Source organism: Lissotriton vulgaris, chromosome 11, assembly GCF_964263255.1.
Source record: "Lissotriton vulgaris chromosome 11, aLisVul1.2, whole genome shotgun sequence".
In the NCBI taxonomy this organism is placed as follows: Eukaryota; Metazoa; Chordata; class Amphibia; order Caudata; family Salamandridae; genus Lissotriton; species Lissotriton vulgaris.
The window spans coordinates 258,320,241-258,340,125 of NC_141699.1; the positions used below are offsets into that span (position 1 = coordinate 258,320,241).

The window sequence follows — 19,885 nt, forward strand, 5'->3', positions numbered from 1 at the left end:
TATCCAAACTACTCATCATGCTGGGCTTTTAACAGACACAGCCCGAGGCAGACCTGCTACTTCACAATGCAGTGAGGGGACAGTACCCCTTCTTCCAATGTTTCTAAGTATTAAAAAAGTCCCATTCTGGGGACAAACGTTTAATGCACTCGTAAGGCCCTCCAAAAACATACTCAAAGTAAGGGGATGAGTATTATAGGACAAGCATCTGGAATCCCTTCCCCAGGCCTTTATTAGCATTTCCCCTTAACTCATTTTCATCCATCACGTCAAATGCCACCTATCTCAGCCCACGTCAGTTCTGTTACAAGCGTTCACTCTCCCAATTCTTTTTTCACCCGTCACCTCTACCGTTGATCTGGTTATGACCCATACTTCCTTCTCAATCTGTTATCCTCTCTTCATTTCCACTTTCTATTCTTTCACCTATATTCGTGCTACCATATTGTTGTGGGCAAAATATTGAGGACCAAATTATCAAAAAGATAAATGTATAATGGTAAGTATCGAGTTACCTCTTAACTCCACACCTATCTTCCTTACCAACAGATATATAATCAAGGTAAGTGGATAGGAAGTTAAGTAAAGCAGACATTTACTTACCTACGTATTCTTACCATGTCCCTTGTACGTATTCTTACCTTGTACGTGATCCCACATTTTGTATCTCATAATATTATGTTAGCACAATATTTTTTTAATTATATTTAGGGAGAATAACCCTATATTCTCTCCTTAATTTGAATGTCTGATCTTTTCCCATCTTTCGTTCTGTCAGCAATTTCTTTTCCACTCCCTTTTCACTTCTTATTTCCCTCTGTTTTTCTTCTTTCCCCTCCTTTAAAATTTTTGTCACCCTCTCATCTTCTCCCTTTTAGTCTGCACCCTGAATATCGAATACAGAATATCGAGACATGCAAACATCAAGAACAAAATATCTAATCCACAATATAGAAATGTTTATAGGTATAGATGTTCTATACCTAACTCAACATATATGTATCTTGGTGATATATATATCTGGTTTGGCTTTTGCAGCTCCCCACCGCGTTCTTGAAATTTCTTTCTGCCTTACGCGTTTCGATGCACATCGCATCTCATCAGAGGCTTGCTGTCACAATTCAGAGGAAGTGGCTCTCTTTTATTTCTATTTGGAAACTCGCTTGATTAGTTCAGCCCCCCCCCCCGCATGGCATGCTGGGGGGAGTAGTAGTTCCTGGAAGATTGCCTTGTTATTTTCCCTCAGTGGGTACCTTCTGAAAATGTGTAATTGTCCGCTTTAAATTTCCTTAGTAGGATCAGTCCCGAGGTGGAGAGACACAGTACTTCGGTCCTTTGGCGCTGCCTTCCATGAGTTAGTCTTGTGGTGCCGCTTCTCAGTAGACCATCACACGGACGATCACTTTGGTTCTAAGAGAAGGTGCTCCCCCCACGACGTGGGCCGCCGTTTTATATGTTGAACACCAAATGCCCAAAAGCTGTTTCGGAGGGTCACTCTGCCAAAGGAACACCATCTGGTTTGGCTTTTCCTGCTCCCCACCGCGTTCTTGAAATTTCTTTCTGCCTTACGCGTTTCGATGCACATCGCATCTCATCAGAGGCTTGCTGCCACAATGCAGAGGAAGTGGCTCTTTTATTTCCATTTGGAAACTCGCTGGAGTAGTTCAGCCCCCCCCCCGCATTGCATGCTGCGAGTAGTAGTTCCTGGAAGATTGCCTTGGTATTTTCCCTCAGTGGGTACCTTCTGAAATTGTGTAATTGTCCGCTTTAAAATTCCTTAGTAGGATCAGTCCCGAGGTGGAGAGACACAGTACTTCGGTCCTTCGGCGCTGCCTTCCATGAGTTAGTCTCGTGGTGCCGCTTCTCAGTTGACCATCACACGAACGATCACTTTGGTTCTAAGAGAAGGTGCTCCCCCCACGACATGGGCCGCCGTTTTATATGTTGATCACCAAATGCCCGAAAGCTGTTTCGGAGGGTCACTCTGCCAAAGGAACACCATCTGGTTTGGCTTTTCCTGCTCCCCGTGCACTTTGTGTTGCATAAATTGTGCGGCGCCCGACCGCGCTGGGGAGCACCATCTCGGCAATTGAAGAGAGAGGCTGGTGTCAGAACTGATCGGACACAGAAGCAGCGCAGCGTGCCCACACTTAATTGAACTCACCTTATGCATCCAGACCTTACTCAAAGGTATTAATTTTAACAGATATGCAGTGCAACACACCCACTCAGGGTGAAGTGATCGTTTTCTGGACTACAAATCCCATCATTGCTGCAGCAATTCCCCTGCTGTGCTGAAGAACTCAGAAAACAATGCAATCATGACGAGCTCAGCTCGTCATGAGCGTACGAGAGGTGTACCTCATGACGAGCTGAGCTCGTCATGAGCATCGAAGGGGTTAAACAGTCATGTGGTGAACGAGTAAATAAAAGCAATCAATTATCACTACCACAACGAGAGCGTGTTGCATTTCATGTTTGAGAGCCCTAGAAGAAGAGGAGATGTCCTCGAAACGCGTCGGCCAGTTCGTGAATCTGGAGCAGAAGCGAGTTATGTGCAAGAGAGCAGGATGGCAGGCAAGCTGTTATGATCCCTAAAACAAGTTCTCTGGCACTTTGTGTTGCATATATGTATATATATATATATATACATATATCTCAAGGTACAAAGTCTTGGAATTAGAAACCGTAAATCTGTTCTTCCCTACATGCCCGTACCTTTCAGTATATCGTTTCTCGATATTCTGTCCATGATATTCTTGTATTTTGATATTCTTGGGCACGATATTTAGAAATACAACCTCCCTTTTCAATACCTCTCTTCTTCCTGATATATCACCCCTGACAACAAACTCATAGCGTCACTCCTTCATCAGCTCATGTTCTTGTTTCTTGGCACCTCTATTTTTATTATCTCTTTCCCACTCTCCTTTCTCTGCAGCCTCCAAAGATGCTTTATTCAGACAATGTGTAGCCCTGCAGCCCTTGCTTGCTATCAGTACTTTCCTCAAATTCTTCATCTTAACCACGTGACCAGTGTTTGTACTTCCTCTCCATCATCTAGTCTAGTCTTCATCTCCCATTTCTTTCACCCTCACATTCCATTCTCTCGTTTTCTCTCCAACATTCCTACCTTTTATTTCGGTCTATAATCTTCTGTGCACGTTTTATTTCTTCAGGGAGGGGTTATTGGGGCTATCATAAACTGGAACTGCAACCTGGACTTGGATGCCTCCGAGTGTATACCTCATTACTCCTTCCGACGGATTGACCCTCGAAACAACAAAGCCTCCTCAGGGTACAATTACAGGTGAGTGCCCTGCATGCCAAATGTACAGACTGTCGATGAAAGTCTACTTTTGTTCCGCTCATAAGCAGAATAGTAGACAAAAGTACACAGGTACTTTTTGTGCTTATGCGATTGATCTGGCTTGCATTAAGGAGGAAAGGCGTGGAGCCCACACCAGGAAAGGGAGACAGGATTTTATTTCAGCACCACCATCTGAAGAAAAACAAGCATTGGTAATGCATCGGTTTCACCTCTGATAAGCAGCTGTTTTTATCGATCACCGTCCAGGACGAAGGAAAGAGCTCTTTGAGAAGGACCATAGGAGTGGAAAGGATGTGGTGCAGCAACTAGAGCTGCTGACTCGAGGTCAAGGGATCCCTTTTCAAGTTTGGGCAGCACAACATCTTGTGATTCTGGGCAAATTACTTAATCTCTCTGGGTGATAAATTGTGCTATAAAAATGTACTGTAAGACAAAAAAGCAGATAGATGCAAAATGTTATGAAAAAATAGTTCCAGCAAAGTGAATGTTTACAGTATTTTGGCTGCGGGAAACTGATAAGAGAAGCATACGAGGAACAAGCATTGGTAAATGCAGAAAAATATGCTACAGCCAATAGAAATGGACAAAAAGTATGTGGAAAGCATAGGAAGCAATGAAAAGCCAGGATGGAGGGGGCAGAATGTAAGCCCCTTTTAGGATTATGTTAAAAACAAAAGATTTCTCCAGCTCAGCTCAAACTTAACAAAGGATGCATAGAAAATAAAGCCATTTCTCCTCCCCAAGCTGATCTGGCTCTACACCTTTTGTCATGGCCTGTGGTAGAGGTACTAATAGCCTTGTTGCCCACACCTTAGCAGTAACAGCTGTTAATCACCCTCTCCCCTTTAAGGGCCCACATTTTTGACTTGGGACCATAAGTTTATAGCGCGTAGTTGACAGCCATTATTGTCTGCTGGTGCAGGCAATGATGCTTAACGGGATTGATTTCCTTTTTACTTACACAGTAACATACGATTAGACCAGATAGCTGCTAAGACTTTTGGTACTCCATTCAATTACTGAGCATAAAGCCATATTTTCAGCAGTTTACAAAAAGGATAGACCACTGATTGTGAGCAAATAGCAAAATAGAGGGAAATCAAAAGTTAAGGGCCTAGTAGCCAGAGAAATCTTTTGCCCCAGTTTACAGCCTAAACATTGGAGTAGAAAAAAGGAACATGGAGGATGAAAAGAAAGGAGGACATTTTGTAAACGTCTTGAAATTAAACATTGGTGAATGATTGGGTTAAAATTCTATGCATGAGGCAATCGTTTCAAAGGCTTTATTCGATTATTTCATAAAACAATCATAAAAGCATACACAATATGTGCAATATACATTCCTCAAAATACACTCTATTATTAATATCACTTAAAAGTACAAATACAGAAATACAGTGATATAACAGAGATGTAGACATAGTACAGCACTTAAAGATAAGACTTAAGAAGAGTTAAAAAACCATACTTTTTCTAATGGCCGTTGTTTTTAAAATGAATACGGCTGTGAAAAAACATACGTCTGGATCCTCTAGGGAGAACAACAAGCTCATTGCTGATTTTGTCGTTGTTACAGCCTTTTTTTTAATAATGGTTTCAAGTACATAATTCGAAAGTGCAAGTAAAGTTCGCAGATAAGTAAAAAGTGCACAGTGCTCTGCTTAGTAACCTTATCACAAGATCAGGGGGAGGATGAATGATTTTTCATGCGAGGGAATGCCACCAGATGGTGGACTATTCCTAGTCATAATCTAGTGAGGACAAACCGATGGGATGGTCTGGTAACAATCCTCAGATAATTTTGGAAGCCAAGTGACATCACATTGGGGAAATAGAATTGTGACATTGTTAACATCATATTTACATCTCTCCGAAGGTAAGTTTTCTTGCTCATATAACGACAATCAGGGTCAGCCTTGACATCTAGATTAAACATATCATTAGCTGTTACCACAACATAATGTATCCATGGGATCAGTGAGCACTTGTCTAGAAGAAGGCAATCACTAATAATACTCCTGGTGAAACCAGTTTCTTCCTTCATCCAGACTGCTCTCCACATCATTAGGGGCCTTAAACTAATTAGGTCAGACAAAAAATCCAAACCCAGTTCCCGGTGTGAGATCTCATTCGAGGCTGATTTTGGTAAACATAACAATCTTTTGATAAAAGCATTTTCCTCGACCTGTAGCTCCATATGCCTACTGTGTCCCAAAACGCCGGATCCATATAATGCAATTGACACACATCTACAGCGATAGATGTGCAGCATGTCATGGATACGACGGTCCCCAAGCTTAGTCGCGAATTTGAAAATTCCATTGGCACTTTTGTACATTTTGGCCTTCACATTAATTATCTCTTGGGACCACATACCATTACTACGAAACGTAATCCCCAAGTAACAGAATTTTGTTACAATTTCTATTTTTTTATCCTCCATATAAAATGATTTCGACTTTCTCATTTTCTTCCCACACTGCATGATGAATGTTTTGGTATTGTTAATTTTTAGCTTCCTGCCCTTGATAAACCCTGCAAACTTGTCCATTAGCCTCTGCAAGCCACATGGGGTTCTAGATAAAAGCACCGAATCATCGGCATAAAGCAGGACCGGGATGGGCAAACCGTCCACTTGTGGAGCATCTGAGTTGACCTGCTTGAGTTCCGTATCAATCGCATTTATAAAGAGGAAAAAAAGGAGGGGCGCGAGAACGCACCCTTGTCGGATGCCCAAATTAACGTGGATGCTGTTCGTACATTCTCCCCCTTGACCATATCTTATGTTGGCAGATACTTTTGAGTACAATCTGGCCAAAAAATAAACAATCCCAGGCGGGGCACCTTGCTCTAATAGTGTCGACCATAACAATGCATGGTCAATGAGGTCAAACGCGCTGCTAAGGTCCGCGAAGCAGAGGAACAGCGACCCCTGCTTAGCGCGCGTGTACTTTCCTATTAGAAGGTCTAGGTTAATACACTGTTCTATAGTTCCCAGACCTTTCTGGAACCCAAACTGGGACTTAGCGAGGATACCACCGTCTTCTGCCCACTCCTCCAGCCTGGCCAGCAATACTCGACTCATCATTTTAAGTGACGAGTCTAAAAGGGATATAGGTCGGTAGTTCTTTGCATCCGACCTATCTCCCTTTTTATGTCTAGGGATGATTATAGATTCACCCCAAGTGGGTGGAGTACTTTCATTAACTGCCGCATTGAACACCTTGGTCAGGACGGGGCCCCATAATTTGGTATGGGCCTTGTAAAGGTCGATGGGCACCCCGTCCGGGCCTGGGGGTTTCCCGCCCTTACTGCGTCTAATAGCAAGCTCAACCTCTGGGACAGTGATGCATAGTGAAATATTGGGCCACTGATCTGTCTCCGTGGTCAGTAAATTCCCCAATTCTTCCGGGTCAAAAATACTTGTAAAATGTGAGAACCAACACTCCTCACTAACTAAAGCAGTGAGGCATGGCATATTATCGCTCTTGAGGAAGGGGCAGTTAACAGTGTCCCAGAAAAGTTTACTGTCTGGGAGTTCAACGGCCCTAGTCAGCTTATCCCACGCTTCCTCCTGCAATTCATGCTTCCTACGCTTTATCTGCCCCTTATAAGCAACTCTCAAATTTTTAATAATCAGCCTATCTCTGGGCCTAATAGCTAATGCCTTCTTTAACTTTCGTAATGACTCTGAACTGGCAGTATCAAACCATCCAGTCCTCTGTTTCTTATTGCTAGACTTAGTTATAGTCATAATATTAACAATTGGGGCATTGATCTGACTAAAACTTAACAAAAGGCCCCTTGAGTCAGTATTAATGTCTAGACAGCTGCTGAGGTTTGGTAAACAGGCTACCACAATCTTAGTCAGGAGGTTTTCAGAGTTATCTCCTCTCCATTTGATCCTGAGGCCATTAGGTCTAATTGGGACAATATCAGTAACCACATATTTAGCAGCCAGTACTTTACTGCCCTATATAGTTAATACCATGGTGACACAGTTATGGTCACTCATCACAAAGTCCATGACAACAGGACTATCACAAGACCCGCTAATATTGCCCGAGATCAACACATGATCTATAACTGTTGCAGGATTCCTCCCGGTGAATGTCGGAACAATATTACCCTCACAGTCCTTTGCAGCTTGTAGAGCAACTAAATCATATTTTGCTAAAACTAAATTCAGTGATTCCCCATAAGCACTATGGGCAAAATGTAAGCAACCATCACCATTCTCATTGTTAAAACCACATACCCTGTTAAAAGACAATAGGCACATCTGGGCATTAAAAAGGCCCCCCCAGGCATGAGGCAATCAACTTTCGAATTAATGTGTTTATTAATTGGCAGCCAATGTAGTTGACCGTTGGTTGCACTACTCAGTTACCTGGTCAATTGTTTTCAGATTGCACACCAATCTGACTGACACATTCTGCAGTCTCTGAAGCCTATTCAAGGATTTTTTGTGTAGGTTAAGTAAGGCCAAATTCCCATAGTCTCATTTAAATTGTAGGAAGGCATCAGTGACAATCACTCTATATTGGAAAGAGAGAAATGGAAAAAGTCCTACTAAGCTGTTTGATCTAGAATAAACACTGATTTGTGACTGCTGAAATCCGTGATTCAATTGACAGTTTAGAGTCCAAAATAAAGGCCAGATTACAGGCAAATTAGACCGTTTCTTGGCAACTGCCAATTAATCTTGTTGAAGACAGGAAGATTCCTGGTCTTCATTCAATTTAATTTCAAGAAATTTGTCTTAATCCATACACGGGTGATTTCAAGTAATGACAGCAAATCAACAGAGTTAATCAAACTACAAACCAACTGGGTATGATCTGCATAACAATATAGCTTTTTCTGAAAGTTATGTAGAATGTGAACCAGTGGATTGAGATATAAATTAAATTAAATAAGAGAGTGGATAAGATGGCCCTTTTGTTGCACACCACCAAGAAAGAGATTTGATATGGGTAAAAAGCAGATGAGATATATACTTTGAACCCTGTTAGGATGGTAGGAAGTGAACAAGGCAAGGGCTGTGCCCTTCATACTAAGCAAATCTGTCTGGTGCAGGAGCAGTGTAATACTGTTGGTATCAAAGGCAGCCGAGACGTCAAGTAAAATCAGGACTCCCTCATTGTCTACATGCATCATCATGCACAGATCGTTGATGACTGGTGTAATAAATGTATACATTAGCATGGTCAAAAGCTGACGTGTAAATCATATGACAATTGATTCTCTTTTGTAAATTCTTGCTGCTGCCGTGTGACAGTTTTCTCAATACATTTTGAAATATAAAGCAATATGTTAAGATTTTTCGTTGTTCGACTTTGTTGTTCATGTAAGTCGTAATTTAAACTTCGTTGTTAAGGATGTTTCCCATATGAGAAAGGGTTTTTAACCCCTTCCACACTCATGACGAGCTGGGCTCGTCATGGCGTAGCCTCCTCGCACGCTGATGACGAGCCCAGCTCGTCTTGTATAGTGTGATTCCCAAAATCCCAGCATGCGGGCAAAATAACGCTAGCGCGCATGAGGTTAAGTCATCTGGGTCTGGTGGGGTTTTTTAAGGAGGGGGTAGACAACAACATGTTTACAATTATCTGGAAAAATACCTGAATAATGAGAGGAATTATTCATAAAATGCAGGTAGGGAGCTAATTGATTCATAATAATTCACCAAAGAATGCCCGGCAGGGGATTAGTAGAGCTGGAAGCCCTACTGGTGATAATTACCTTTGACCATTCATCAATCGAGGTAAGCTTAAGAAAACGTTGTTGCCTTGCTGATGTTTCAAAACCAAGGAGCTGCTAATGAGACTCACTATAGATCTAGAATCTTCAAACGAGGGCAATGATTTGGATGGTGGGACAAAGATTGAGGCTACAGAAGATGAGGAACAAGACATGAAAGCCAGTTCATCCCTAATAGCGTTAATGTTTCCTGAGAAAACCTGAGCCAAATTGTTAGCGAAGTATTGACAAAGCGCAATAGATTTATTCATAGCCATAAGGTGTGTAAGATATTTATAGTTTGAAATCAATTCTTTAGTCCTATTTTTAACAGCCAAGACATTTGAAGAGTAATAGATATTTTAGCTGATCTAATCAAGAAGCAATATTTCCACAGCTGGCAGTACTATAAAGTTGTATCCTTGGGATTATAGAATTTTCTCCAGTTTCTTTTCAAATGGCTTAGAATTGACTTTTCCTGTCTGAGAGTGAGTGTGAGCTATTTACATGAAGCAAGAGCCGAGCTGACCATTTATGCAGTGAAGTACAGCATATATCTGAACTCCAAGTCCAAGTGCTGATAGACTTGTTCAATTATTGCAGGATTGGTTTTGTCCCATACACTGGAAAAGGAAGTCAAAAAGTTGTAAACAGTGTGCCAGCTTAGGCACATTATTATCCAATCGGTTTCTTTTATATACAAATATCATGCAAATTTGTCCCAACGAAGAAGCTGAAACAATTACAATTTGAAAAGAAAGACAATTAAGTGGTGACCTGACCCACATGTATCAATAATATAAATACATAAACTCAATTTGGGAGTGAAATTTTTTGTGAGTAGGTTCCTGAACATGTTGGCGTAGATCCAAGCTAGGGACTAGTTGGAAAATATAATTCACAGTGGAATAACTAGTGATTTCTTCCCCAAAAACTAAAATCTCCCAGAATACGGACCTGGGTATGTCTTCTGAGGACGTGTAGAATTAACTCTTTTAAAAGCAAGAAATATTTAAGTGGTATGGTGTAGAGAGTCTCAGCCCCAAGAACAGCAATGGACACAGATATTCATGCAACCTTTATGTAAAATAACTTCACCGCCACCCAGTCTACCAATGCAATCGTAGCAAATGATTTATGATCCTCAGAGAGCCATGTCTCTGTGAGGAAGAGTAAATGTAGGTCATTATCGGTAATAAGATTAATAATAGCTGTTCTGTATTTTGTTGACAAACTCAAATTACAAGGCAGTCAAAGAGCTTAGGCTTGGTCATATTATGATGATTAAACGGCCTAAAGCGAGACGCTGAGAGGGGCGCTAGGATGTAGGTCCTGTTTGGATAATATACTATGAGTAACTGAATTAAGTGAGTTCACTGCTGAAAACAAAGATACATTAAACGTACTTGAACTGAAGAAGGCCTGGCCATACATTAAACAGGCAGCATGGGTGCCACACCCAGGTACGCACGGGTGCAAATGGGATCGCCTTTGGCATATCTTCAAAGCGCTGCCTGGTGGCCGCTGCTGAGACACACCGCCAATCTCCTTCTCAAGACATCCAGGTTCCCATGCATGTTCAGATCGTGACTAGATGACTGAGTGGCAACTCTGTGCATGTCGCCAGCACAGAGAAATCAAAATAAAATACCACAGACTACATAAGTAAAACAACACTCAAGTCATAAAGTGCTTAGTGTGGGAATAATAAACTGGACTACAGCTGTAAAATGTGCAAAGTGCAAAACTATTAACAGGTTAAAAGTGACACCTGAGTTAAGTATAAAACAAAGTCATATAAGCAAAGTGTTTGCCAAAAGCAGAGAGGGCTACCAGGCAAGAATCACAATGCTTCAATGCTGCAGTCAGTAGTTCTGAAAAAGATGAAAGAAATGGCAGGCGATAGCAGTCCTCTCTGAAGCAACTGATGTCCCAGGACATGCTCTCACAAGGATCCTCTATAGACCCTTTGTATTTTGTTAATTCATGAACACACTGCTAAGTGTTTCCGAAGAAAGCAGAGGAAGACCCATGCATATTACCTACTAGGCATTAATAGCCTATCTGTCTGTTTAGAATGCCTTGTATTCACGTTCTCCTAAGGGAATTAGGGGGATCTGGCCAGGCACCTTCTGGATGCAATCTTATGGTTTCCACCCTCTGCTCCGAGGAAGGACAGAGTGAGGCTTATTTAAAGTGAGCCTAAATCTCACTAATGGCCAGCTGTTTAGGTTACTCAGAACTTGGACATTTTTCTTTGTTCTCCATGCCTCTGATTGGTCTGTACCATCCTAAATACCCCTGCATCATTATTTTGTGCATGACTGCTTAAAAATTAAAAAAAACTGTTAAAAAAAAGAGAACTTGGACAGTTGTAGGCAGTAAGTGTCATGGATGTTTGGTAGTATCAAGAACTTGGAGTGAAGCTCTCCTTTGTTCGTTTTGTTATTAAGAAAAGAAAGAGTGAATCTAACAAGTAGCTGCGGTGCCCTCATGCACTTAACATACAGGTGAAAGATGTCTCATGCCTCCTTAAGAAGGTCCCATTCGGAGGGAAAAAAAACAAAGGGCAGATAAATCTTCCTTGGGAACTTAGAGAGTTCTTAAATGAAGATGACTAGTTTTGTATGAGTTTGAAAGCAAGACACCAAACTACCTAGTGGCGTTGTGACAATTTTCAGAGTGGGTGTGCTGCCATTAATTTTTAGGTCTCGGCCTGCAAAAGACTGCGCACATGCGCAGTTGAACTGGCGAGATTTAATGATGTAGGGAGAGTTTCACTAGCGAGGTTAAGCCCCACCCCTCTTTTCCATTGGCTGGTGTCACCGTTCATGCAAAACGGTGGACAGCCATTGGAGAAGATGTCCTGGTGACGTTCTTCTTTCTATTTTAGCCCCGTCCTTTTCAGATTGGGTTCCTTGACTTTCGCTGGCATAAAAGGTTTCTTATCTTCTTTATGGGTCCAGATGGCCCCATAAAGAAGATAAGGAACCTTTTACCGCAGCAGTAAGTCATGCCGGGGCTAAAAGGACGGGGCTAAAAGAGAAATTCTGTGTTATGCCCCGCTCCTGACCTCATCGCGTCATCAGGGGTGAAATGCTGCTAACACTCGAAGTCCAAAAGTCCGCTTTCCATAAATTCACTATTTTATTCAAGTTGCCTGATTCCCCTACACACTGTGATTCTCCATTCAAACCCGACACTCATTCATTGGCACTGCTGCCAGGTGCGGTGAAGATTCGGACCTGCAGAGCACACCCAGCGGTGAGAGGCTGCTTCAGTGCACTGTACTTTGTTACGAGCTCAGCGTGCCTACTGGTTGGTAAAAAGAGAGCTCGCTTATGCCACGGTCCAGACCTCATTGCGTCATTAGGGGTGAAATGCTGCTAACACACGAAGTCCAAAAGTCCGCTTTCCATAAATTCACTATTTTAGTCATGTTGCCTTATTCCCCTACACACCATGATTCTCCATTCAAATCCGACACTCATTCATTGGCACTGCTGCCAGGCGCTGTGAAGATTCGGACCTGCAGAGCACACCCAGTAGTGAGAGGCTGCCTCAATGCGTTGTACTTTGTTGCAAGCTGAGCTCTGTGTGCCTGCTGGTTGGTAACAAGAGAGCTCGCTTTCTTAGGACCCCTTGAAGTAGAACACCAGGCCCCAGGCACACAGTGAGGTTCAGCGCCTGTTAGGGTGCACAGCGGCTGTTTTCGTTTCTATTAGTGTGTGCTGCTGTGGGTTTGTGTTTAGTGAAAGTGAGTGTGCAAAACCCTGAAGGGGGCTGGACGGGTGCTCGCATCCAGCTGTGCTTTCTCCAGCAGGTACCGGGCAGGGAAGTCTGACACGTGCTCCTGGGGCACAGGAATGAGCTGGTATCCGGCCAATGGCTGGCAGGGAGGAGGGCGCAGGAGGGGAGAGGGCAAGCCTTCTGACTGACTGCCCATCCCACTTTCCCTCACCCTCAGATGCACCATTTGTCTCTCTGTGTCCTAAGCACAGGCAGCAGAGGCGGGACCCTCTCTGGCTAAGAGACGGGCAGCCCTCCTCTGAGCATCCTCCTGCATCCGGTACCCTCATCCACAGAGAGACAGGCAGGGACCCTCACCTGCCGAGATACCTGCAGCGTCCGGTACCAGCACCCACCGAGGGACCCTCATCCCTGAGAGACGGCAGCAGATATCGCACCCACAGAGAGACAGGCGGGCATCCTCACCTGCCGAGAACTCCTCTGGGGAACTTGCAGCTCCTGGTACACTCACCCTCCGAGAGACAGGAAGGGAACCTCACTCCTTAGAGACAGGCATCTCTCAACTGAGGGAGACCTGCAGCAGACACTAACCCCACTGAGAGACGACCAGCTCTCATCCGATTCCGAGAGAGACCCGCAGTAGCAGGGACCAGCACACACACAGAGGCAGATTGGGGGTGACCCGTGCACGAAGGATAGCGCCGGAAGATCGGATCTGGAGGGAGGAGGCTGCTCGGAGTGAGGGTTACACAGGGAAAGCCACCCCTGGAACCTGGCACTCGAGGAAGACCAAGGCTCCAGGCGGCACAAGCCCCCCACACCAAGGTGCACTCTACACCGGCGAACACCCAGAGAGCGGAGACCAAGTCACAGGTGTACTGACGCCAGCACACGGAACACGCAGACATGCAAGTTGTACTCAACTTCTCTAATGTGCTAAGATAAGCAGGTAAGAAAATCACAATGCAAAGAAAAATGCATGCCTATTAATCTGAGCAGTAACCTTGGCCAGCAACGGGTGCTTTAAGGCGCTTGAGTATAACATTGGCAAATGTGTTGAAGAAGATGCCATAGGTCTGGTTTGTTGCAAGGGTCGTGTGTTTTCTGGGGGCATCTGTGTTGGGGTTTGCACCTGAATGCTATAGACACTCGCTTGCGCTTCTGCCTCCTGGAATCCCGGTTCATGTCATGTTTCTCTGTGTGCTCTGAGTGAAAGGTGTCGCCTCGCACTCAATGGTTCCTGAATCTGTGGAAGGATGTGTTCATCAACTCTGACCTCTGCCTCTGACCCCGTGTTCGTGCAGAGAGGTGTCACGACCCCTGTTTTGTCTTGGTTATTGGTCACCATTGATCCCGGACATTGTTGCACAGCCAGGGCCGGTCACAGCCTCCTCCGTTTGGTGAGGTGCCTTGAAGGGGGCTGGGGCGCAGAGGTGTCCCCCGTGCTAGGCATAGAGCGCACGGCTGTAGAACGGTGTGTGTGTGTGGCTCTGTGTGTGTGTGTGGCTCTGTGTGTGTGGCTCTGTGTGTGTGTGGCTCTGTGTGTGTGTGGCTCTGTGTGTGTGTGGCTCTGTGTGTGTGGCTCTGTGTGTGGCTCTGTGTGTGTGTGTGTGTGGCTCTGTGTGTGTGTGGCTCTGTGTGTGTGTGTGTGGCTCTGTGTTTGTGTGGCTCTGTGTGTGTGTGGCTCTGTGTGTGTGTGTGTGTGTGTGTGTGTGTGTGTGTGTGTGTGTGTGTGTCTGTGTGTGTGTGTATGGGGCTCTGTGTGTGTGTGTGTGCAAATGCAATAGGTCTCGCATTTGCAAGAGATTAAGCTACTGGCATTGTAAATGACAATGCCATCTATTTATCTGACCAACACATACATAAAAATGTTCTCATTTACAATGCCAATAGCTCTAACTTTTGCAAAGGCAAGACCGTTGCAATTGAAATGCGTGTTTATCACTGAAGTCATAGGGAAGTGTCACACAATAAAGTAGTGTAGCAAATGTGCCCCCTCTTTCAGCGTGAAAGTGGTAAGGGTGTGGTATGCAGCGGCTGTTTACGTGCCGTCTCTGCTGTCCATGCCATGCCTACTACACATGCAGACTCTTCTGTTCACATGCAGTCTCTGCTGTCCATGCCGGGCCTCTTTCACAAGCAATCTCTGCTGTCCATGCCATGCCTCTTTCATGTGCAGTCTCTACTTTCCATCTCATGCCTCTTTCACGCTCCTACTCTGCTGTCATCCCGTGCCACTTTCATGTGCAGTGTCTGCTGTCCATGCCGTGCCTCTTTCACATGCAGACTCTGATGTTCAACTTGTTTCTACTACACATGTAGTCTACGTTATCTAAGTCATTATTCCTAAACATGCAGTCTCTGCTGTCCATGTCCATGCCATGCCTATTTCACAGGCAGACTCTGCTGTCCATGCGTGTCTCTTTCACATGCAGTCTCTGCTGTCCATACCATGCATCTTTCATATGCCGACTCTCCTGTTCTCATGCAGTCTCTGCTGTCCATGCCGGGCCTCCTTCACATGCAGTCTCTACTTCCCATGCCGTGCCTCTTTACCATGTAGTCTCTGCTGTCCATTCCGAGCATCTTTCACATGCAGACTCTGCTGTTCACATGCAGTCTCTGATGTCCATGCCCTGCCTCTTTTCACATGCATTCTCAGCAGTCCATGCCATGCCTTATTTACATGCAATCTCTGCTGTAAATTATGTGCCTCTTTCACATGCAGATTCTGCAGTCCAAGCCATGCCACTTTCACGTGCAGTCTCTGCTGTCCATGCCGTACCTCTTTCATAGTTTCTGCTGTTCATGCTGTGCCTCTTTCACATGCAGACTCTTCTGTTCACAGGCAGTCTCTGCTGTCCATGCTTTGCCTCTTTTACATTCAGTCACTGCTGTCCATGTTGTGCCTCTTTTGCGTGCAATCTCTCTTGTCCATGCTGTGCCTCTTTTATGTGCAGTCTCAGCTGTCCATGCCATGCCTTTTTTACATGCAGTCTCTGCTTTCAATGCTGTGCCTGTTACACAGGGTGTCTCTGCTGTTCTTGCCGTGCCTCTTTTACTTGCAGACTCTGCTGTTCAACTTGTTTCTCTTACACATGTACTCTCCGTTATCCTCGTCATAATTCTTTAACATTAAGTCTCAGCTGTTCTTGCCTGCCTCTTTCATCGTCACATCATGGCAACAGGACCCCCCACCCCACAACATAAGCATACATCCCGCAAATAACACACTAGACACAGTATTAGATTGGGAAGAAATTGCTGCAGGTTTATTACATACAATGTTAAGTAAACATAGTGGGTTATCTTATGGGCGATCCAAGGGCAGGCCGCATTCTCGCCACCTGCCTGCCTGATGAGCCAGGCAGCACCGTGGCGAACGACCATGTGCTGCCCCTTATGGTAAAGATTATACTCACGCCCCTTGCGGGGCGTAGCTAGGCAAACCCCCGGTTGCACAGGCCCACAACCGCCCGAAGGACTAATGGGGCGCCGACACGTGTTCCCGGAACCTCCCATGAGGCCCCGGGTCTTAGGCTCTGGCACCCCTATCTGCCCGCTAAGGTACAGTGCTGCACCTCTCTGCTTCCGGAACACCCTGTAACTCCGCCTGCAATGGAAAATAAAACATTAAAACGTTCAAACTGTCCCCCTCAATCTGACACACAGGGTGAGAGGTCGGGAGGGAAAATGTGTGTCCCTGCTAGCGAGGTCAACACGACGCGTCCGGTGCGGCAAAGAGGCAGAGAAGATGGCGAGGGGGGCTTAAGTACCCCTCGTCCTGCCTGCCGCACCGGACGTGCCCACAAAGCTACTCCTCGCTCCCCTCGGGACTCCTCCTGCCCGGGGAGGAGAGGGTGCTAGAAAGAGGCAGGGGAAGCCCTCTGTGTCTAGGGGGCCGCCCTCCTGATGGCCACTGCGTGGCCTCGGGCAGCCGCATAGTCACATCATGGCAACAGGACCCCCCACCCTACAACATAAGCATGCATCCCGCAAATAACACACTAGACACCAGTGTTAGATTGGGAAGAAACTGCTGCAGGTTTATTACATACAAGGTTATGTAAACATAGTGGGTTATCTTATGGGCGATCCAAGGGCAGGCCGTATTCTCGCCACCTGCCCGCCTGATGAGCCAGGCAGCACCGTGGCGAACCACCATGTGCTGCCCCTTATGGTAAAGATTATACTCATGCCCCTTGCGGGGCGTAGCTAGACAAACCCCCGGTTGCACAGGCCCACAACCGCCCGAAGGACTAATGGGGCGCCGACACGTGTTCCCGGAACCTCCCATGAGGCGCCAGCTCTTAGGCTCTGGCACCCCTATGTGCCCGCTGAGGTACAGTGCTGCACCTCTCTGCTTCCGGATCGCCCTGTAACTCCGCCACAGCCCGGCCGGCGGCAACCGTCGCCGTCCGGGCCCCCCACTACCTAGCTTCCTTCCTACCTGCATCCTTATAACTGGAATGCTTCCTGCCGGTCTAGAAGAAAGGTCCCCCCCGCAGCAAGGGGTGAAAACCGATCCCCACAAGGAGGCCTAAGCTGTTACATAAACATTATTGCCGGTCAAGGCCAATCAAGCTGATCATAGAAGGACTTTACAGATCCTACATTTTGAACACTTTATTTACACCAAGACGGTAGGGTTTATGCTTTCCTTCTGCGCTATGAAGTTATGCAGCTGAGTCTCTCATAGGTCATACTCTGACCCTCGTTTTAACAGCTTTATTGCCCGCCCTGTCATCTCTAACAATTCTGTGTGTAAGCGGCAATAACCTACATTTTTAACGTTAATGCCTGCACTGTCATCTATTACCTATTTCTGGGCAATCAGCATTTTGAAAGCTCAAGACATTTGTTAATCCACTGAGAGCCGGTGGCATCATGTAATCCTGCTGCACTTGTGCCTAGTTACACATACAACTGCCTAGCAACGCTTGCTTGATTCCAGTTACAAAAACATTATTACCGGCCAAGGCCAAGTCACAACTGCTTCAGGGTGAGGCTGGCGGCGGCCGGCCACTCCTCTAAAATTGGTGTAAGCTGTTCGTCCCGCGAGCTTCCTAATTACCGAAACCTCCATCTGTCTGAAAGGCACCAGCTGTGTTGACGGGAGTACAATAGCAAGGTGAAACAAGGGACGGCATGCAAGGAGAGTGAGATGCCGGCAGTTCGGCACTCACCGGCGGTGGGAGTATCCAGCAAAAACAATGAACCTCTTGTGTACACCTAGGAGGAAAATGTGTGGCGTACCTAGGGATAGACACCGGGTCCGGGCACACTGATGGGAGTGCGTAACTCACCGGGTATAGGCATGGGTACCGCACCCCGCTAGCATAGCTGACCGCAAACACAGGACTGCAGGGACTGTCGTCCAACCCTGTCCAGGGCTGCTGCCAACCCCCGAAGGTGTTATAGATCCGGGTACCCCGCTTACGTGCTGATAGGCCGGGCAACTAACTCATGAGTTCCCCCCTTGCACCTCCCACAAAGGATTTTACAGGTCCAGGCTGGTACTCTAGTATGCTCGAGGGCAAGGACGCCTCTCACTCCGTTACTAATATGAGGCCGCCCGAGTCTGCATGATTGGCCCCAGACTGCCGCTGCTTACCGACAACACACCCAAATATTGCCCAGTAAAGCAACAAAGCCCAGACTCATACAATGTTCTAAAGAGCAAACATTCGATTACAGTACAGGAGCTACCTGCTAAGCTCCGAGGCCCCAGATGACTGCTACTGTAATACTTCCGAGGGGTGTAACCTGTTTACCCTACAACATGGCATAACGACACCTGGGGGAACCAAAGGGAGACCCAGACCCTAGCAGACTGCCCCCAATGAGCTAACCCTTATACCGGATGGTAGTTCCGTTGGCCCCCCCAAGGGTAGGGCAGTTCTCCAACTTTATTCCTGTATTGGAGAGAAAAACATCCATTAGAAGCCCTGCCCCCCCCCCCCCCCTCATATACTAATCTGTATCACAGCAATGAGAAGGGGGCCGTAGATGCCCCCACGCTGCCCAGGCCAAGCCTGATTGTCAGTTACAAGTACTAGTACGTCCACCTTACCCTCCCGAAAGGAGATAAGTGGGCAAATGCTTGCGTGCCTCCAGCGCCTGATGCAGAAGTAAAGTAAAGGCGTGGGCCTTCAAACTGACCTAAAAGATCTCCCCCTAAAGAGACACTTCCAATGATACTACATGCCCTCTCCAATATCTGATGGCAGACCTTACATTCTAGAAATTCTACTTGCCTTGAGTGTGGAAGAGTCTTCCCAGTGAGTTCTTGTTGTAAGAGACTCTGTCAACTTGCAGTAATAATCTTCTACCAGCGTTAAGATCTTGTAGTAACATGCACCTATTACTATTCTCTTGTAACCGCTGTGTGCTACCTATGCAATGATAAGGTTACCTGTAAAGCACCAGTGTCACGAACGCCTGCGTGACCGCTGCCCTCTGCCCGTAAAGTATGGGCCTCCAAAGCCTCCTTGCCTGCCCTGGCGGCGCGGGCTGACCTAAAAGCATTGCTACCGGTGGACCCACATCAGCGGGCCCAAATATGCTACCCCACATGCCCCCAGGCATCTCAAGGACGTGCAAACTCTCTTTCAAAATTAGTGGCAAGCACCAACTCACACACAAGGACCTCTCAAGGTACCCCGCACCAATGCCCAAAGACAAAGAAACTCGGGTAAAACACACGCGTACCCACAAGCCCTCGCAAATACCGAGGCTGTATCACGGAGAGCCTCCTGTGGGTGCGGGGCAGTGGCTTGCGCACACGACCCGCGCAGAGGCATATGCACCCCCGCTGCCCCTTTGCATGAAAGCGCCGAGACACCCCCTAATAACCCGACACACTGCAAGGAAAACAAGCCGGTGGAAAGCCCAGCACCCGACGCTAGACCAGGCCTCTGGACGACCTCCAGAGGGCACACCAAACGGCATCAGGGTGAGGGGAAAATGTGTGTCCCCGCTAGCGAGGTCATCACGACGAGGCAGAGAAGATGGCGAGGGGGGCTTAAGTACCCCTTCCCCTGCCTGCCGCACCGGATGTGC

General features: G+C 46.2%; 1 protein-coding gene across 1 annotated transcript in view; it reads left to right on the plus strand.

Annotated features, from left to right (window-relative positions):
• Nucleotides 1-19,885, plus strand: part of P2RX2 (purinergic receptor P2X 2) — a 223,623-nt gene that overhangs the window by 147,099 nt on the left and 56,639 nt on the right. The window contains exon 8 of the mRNA XM_086943186.1: nt 3,180-3,310. Coding sequence (XP_086799312.1) covers nt 3,180-3,310 — 131 coding nt within the window. The remainder of the gene's footprint in view (nt 1-3,179; nt 3,311-19,885) is intronic.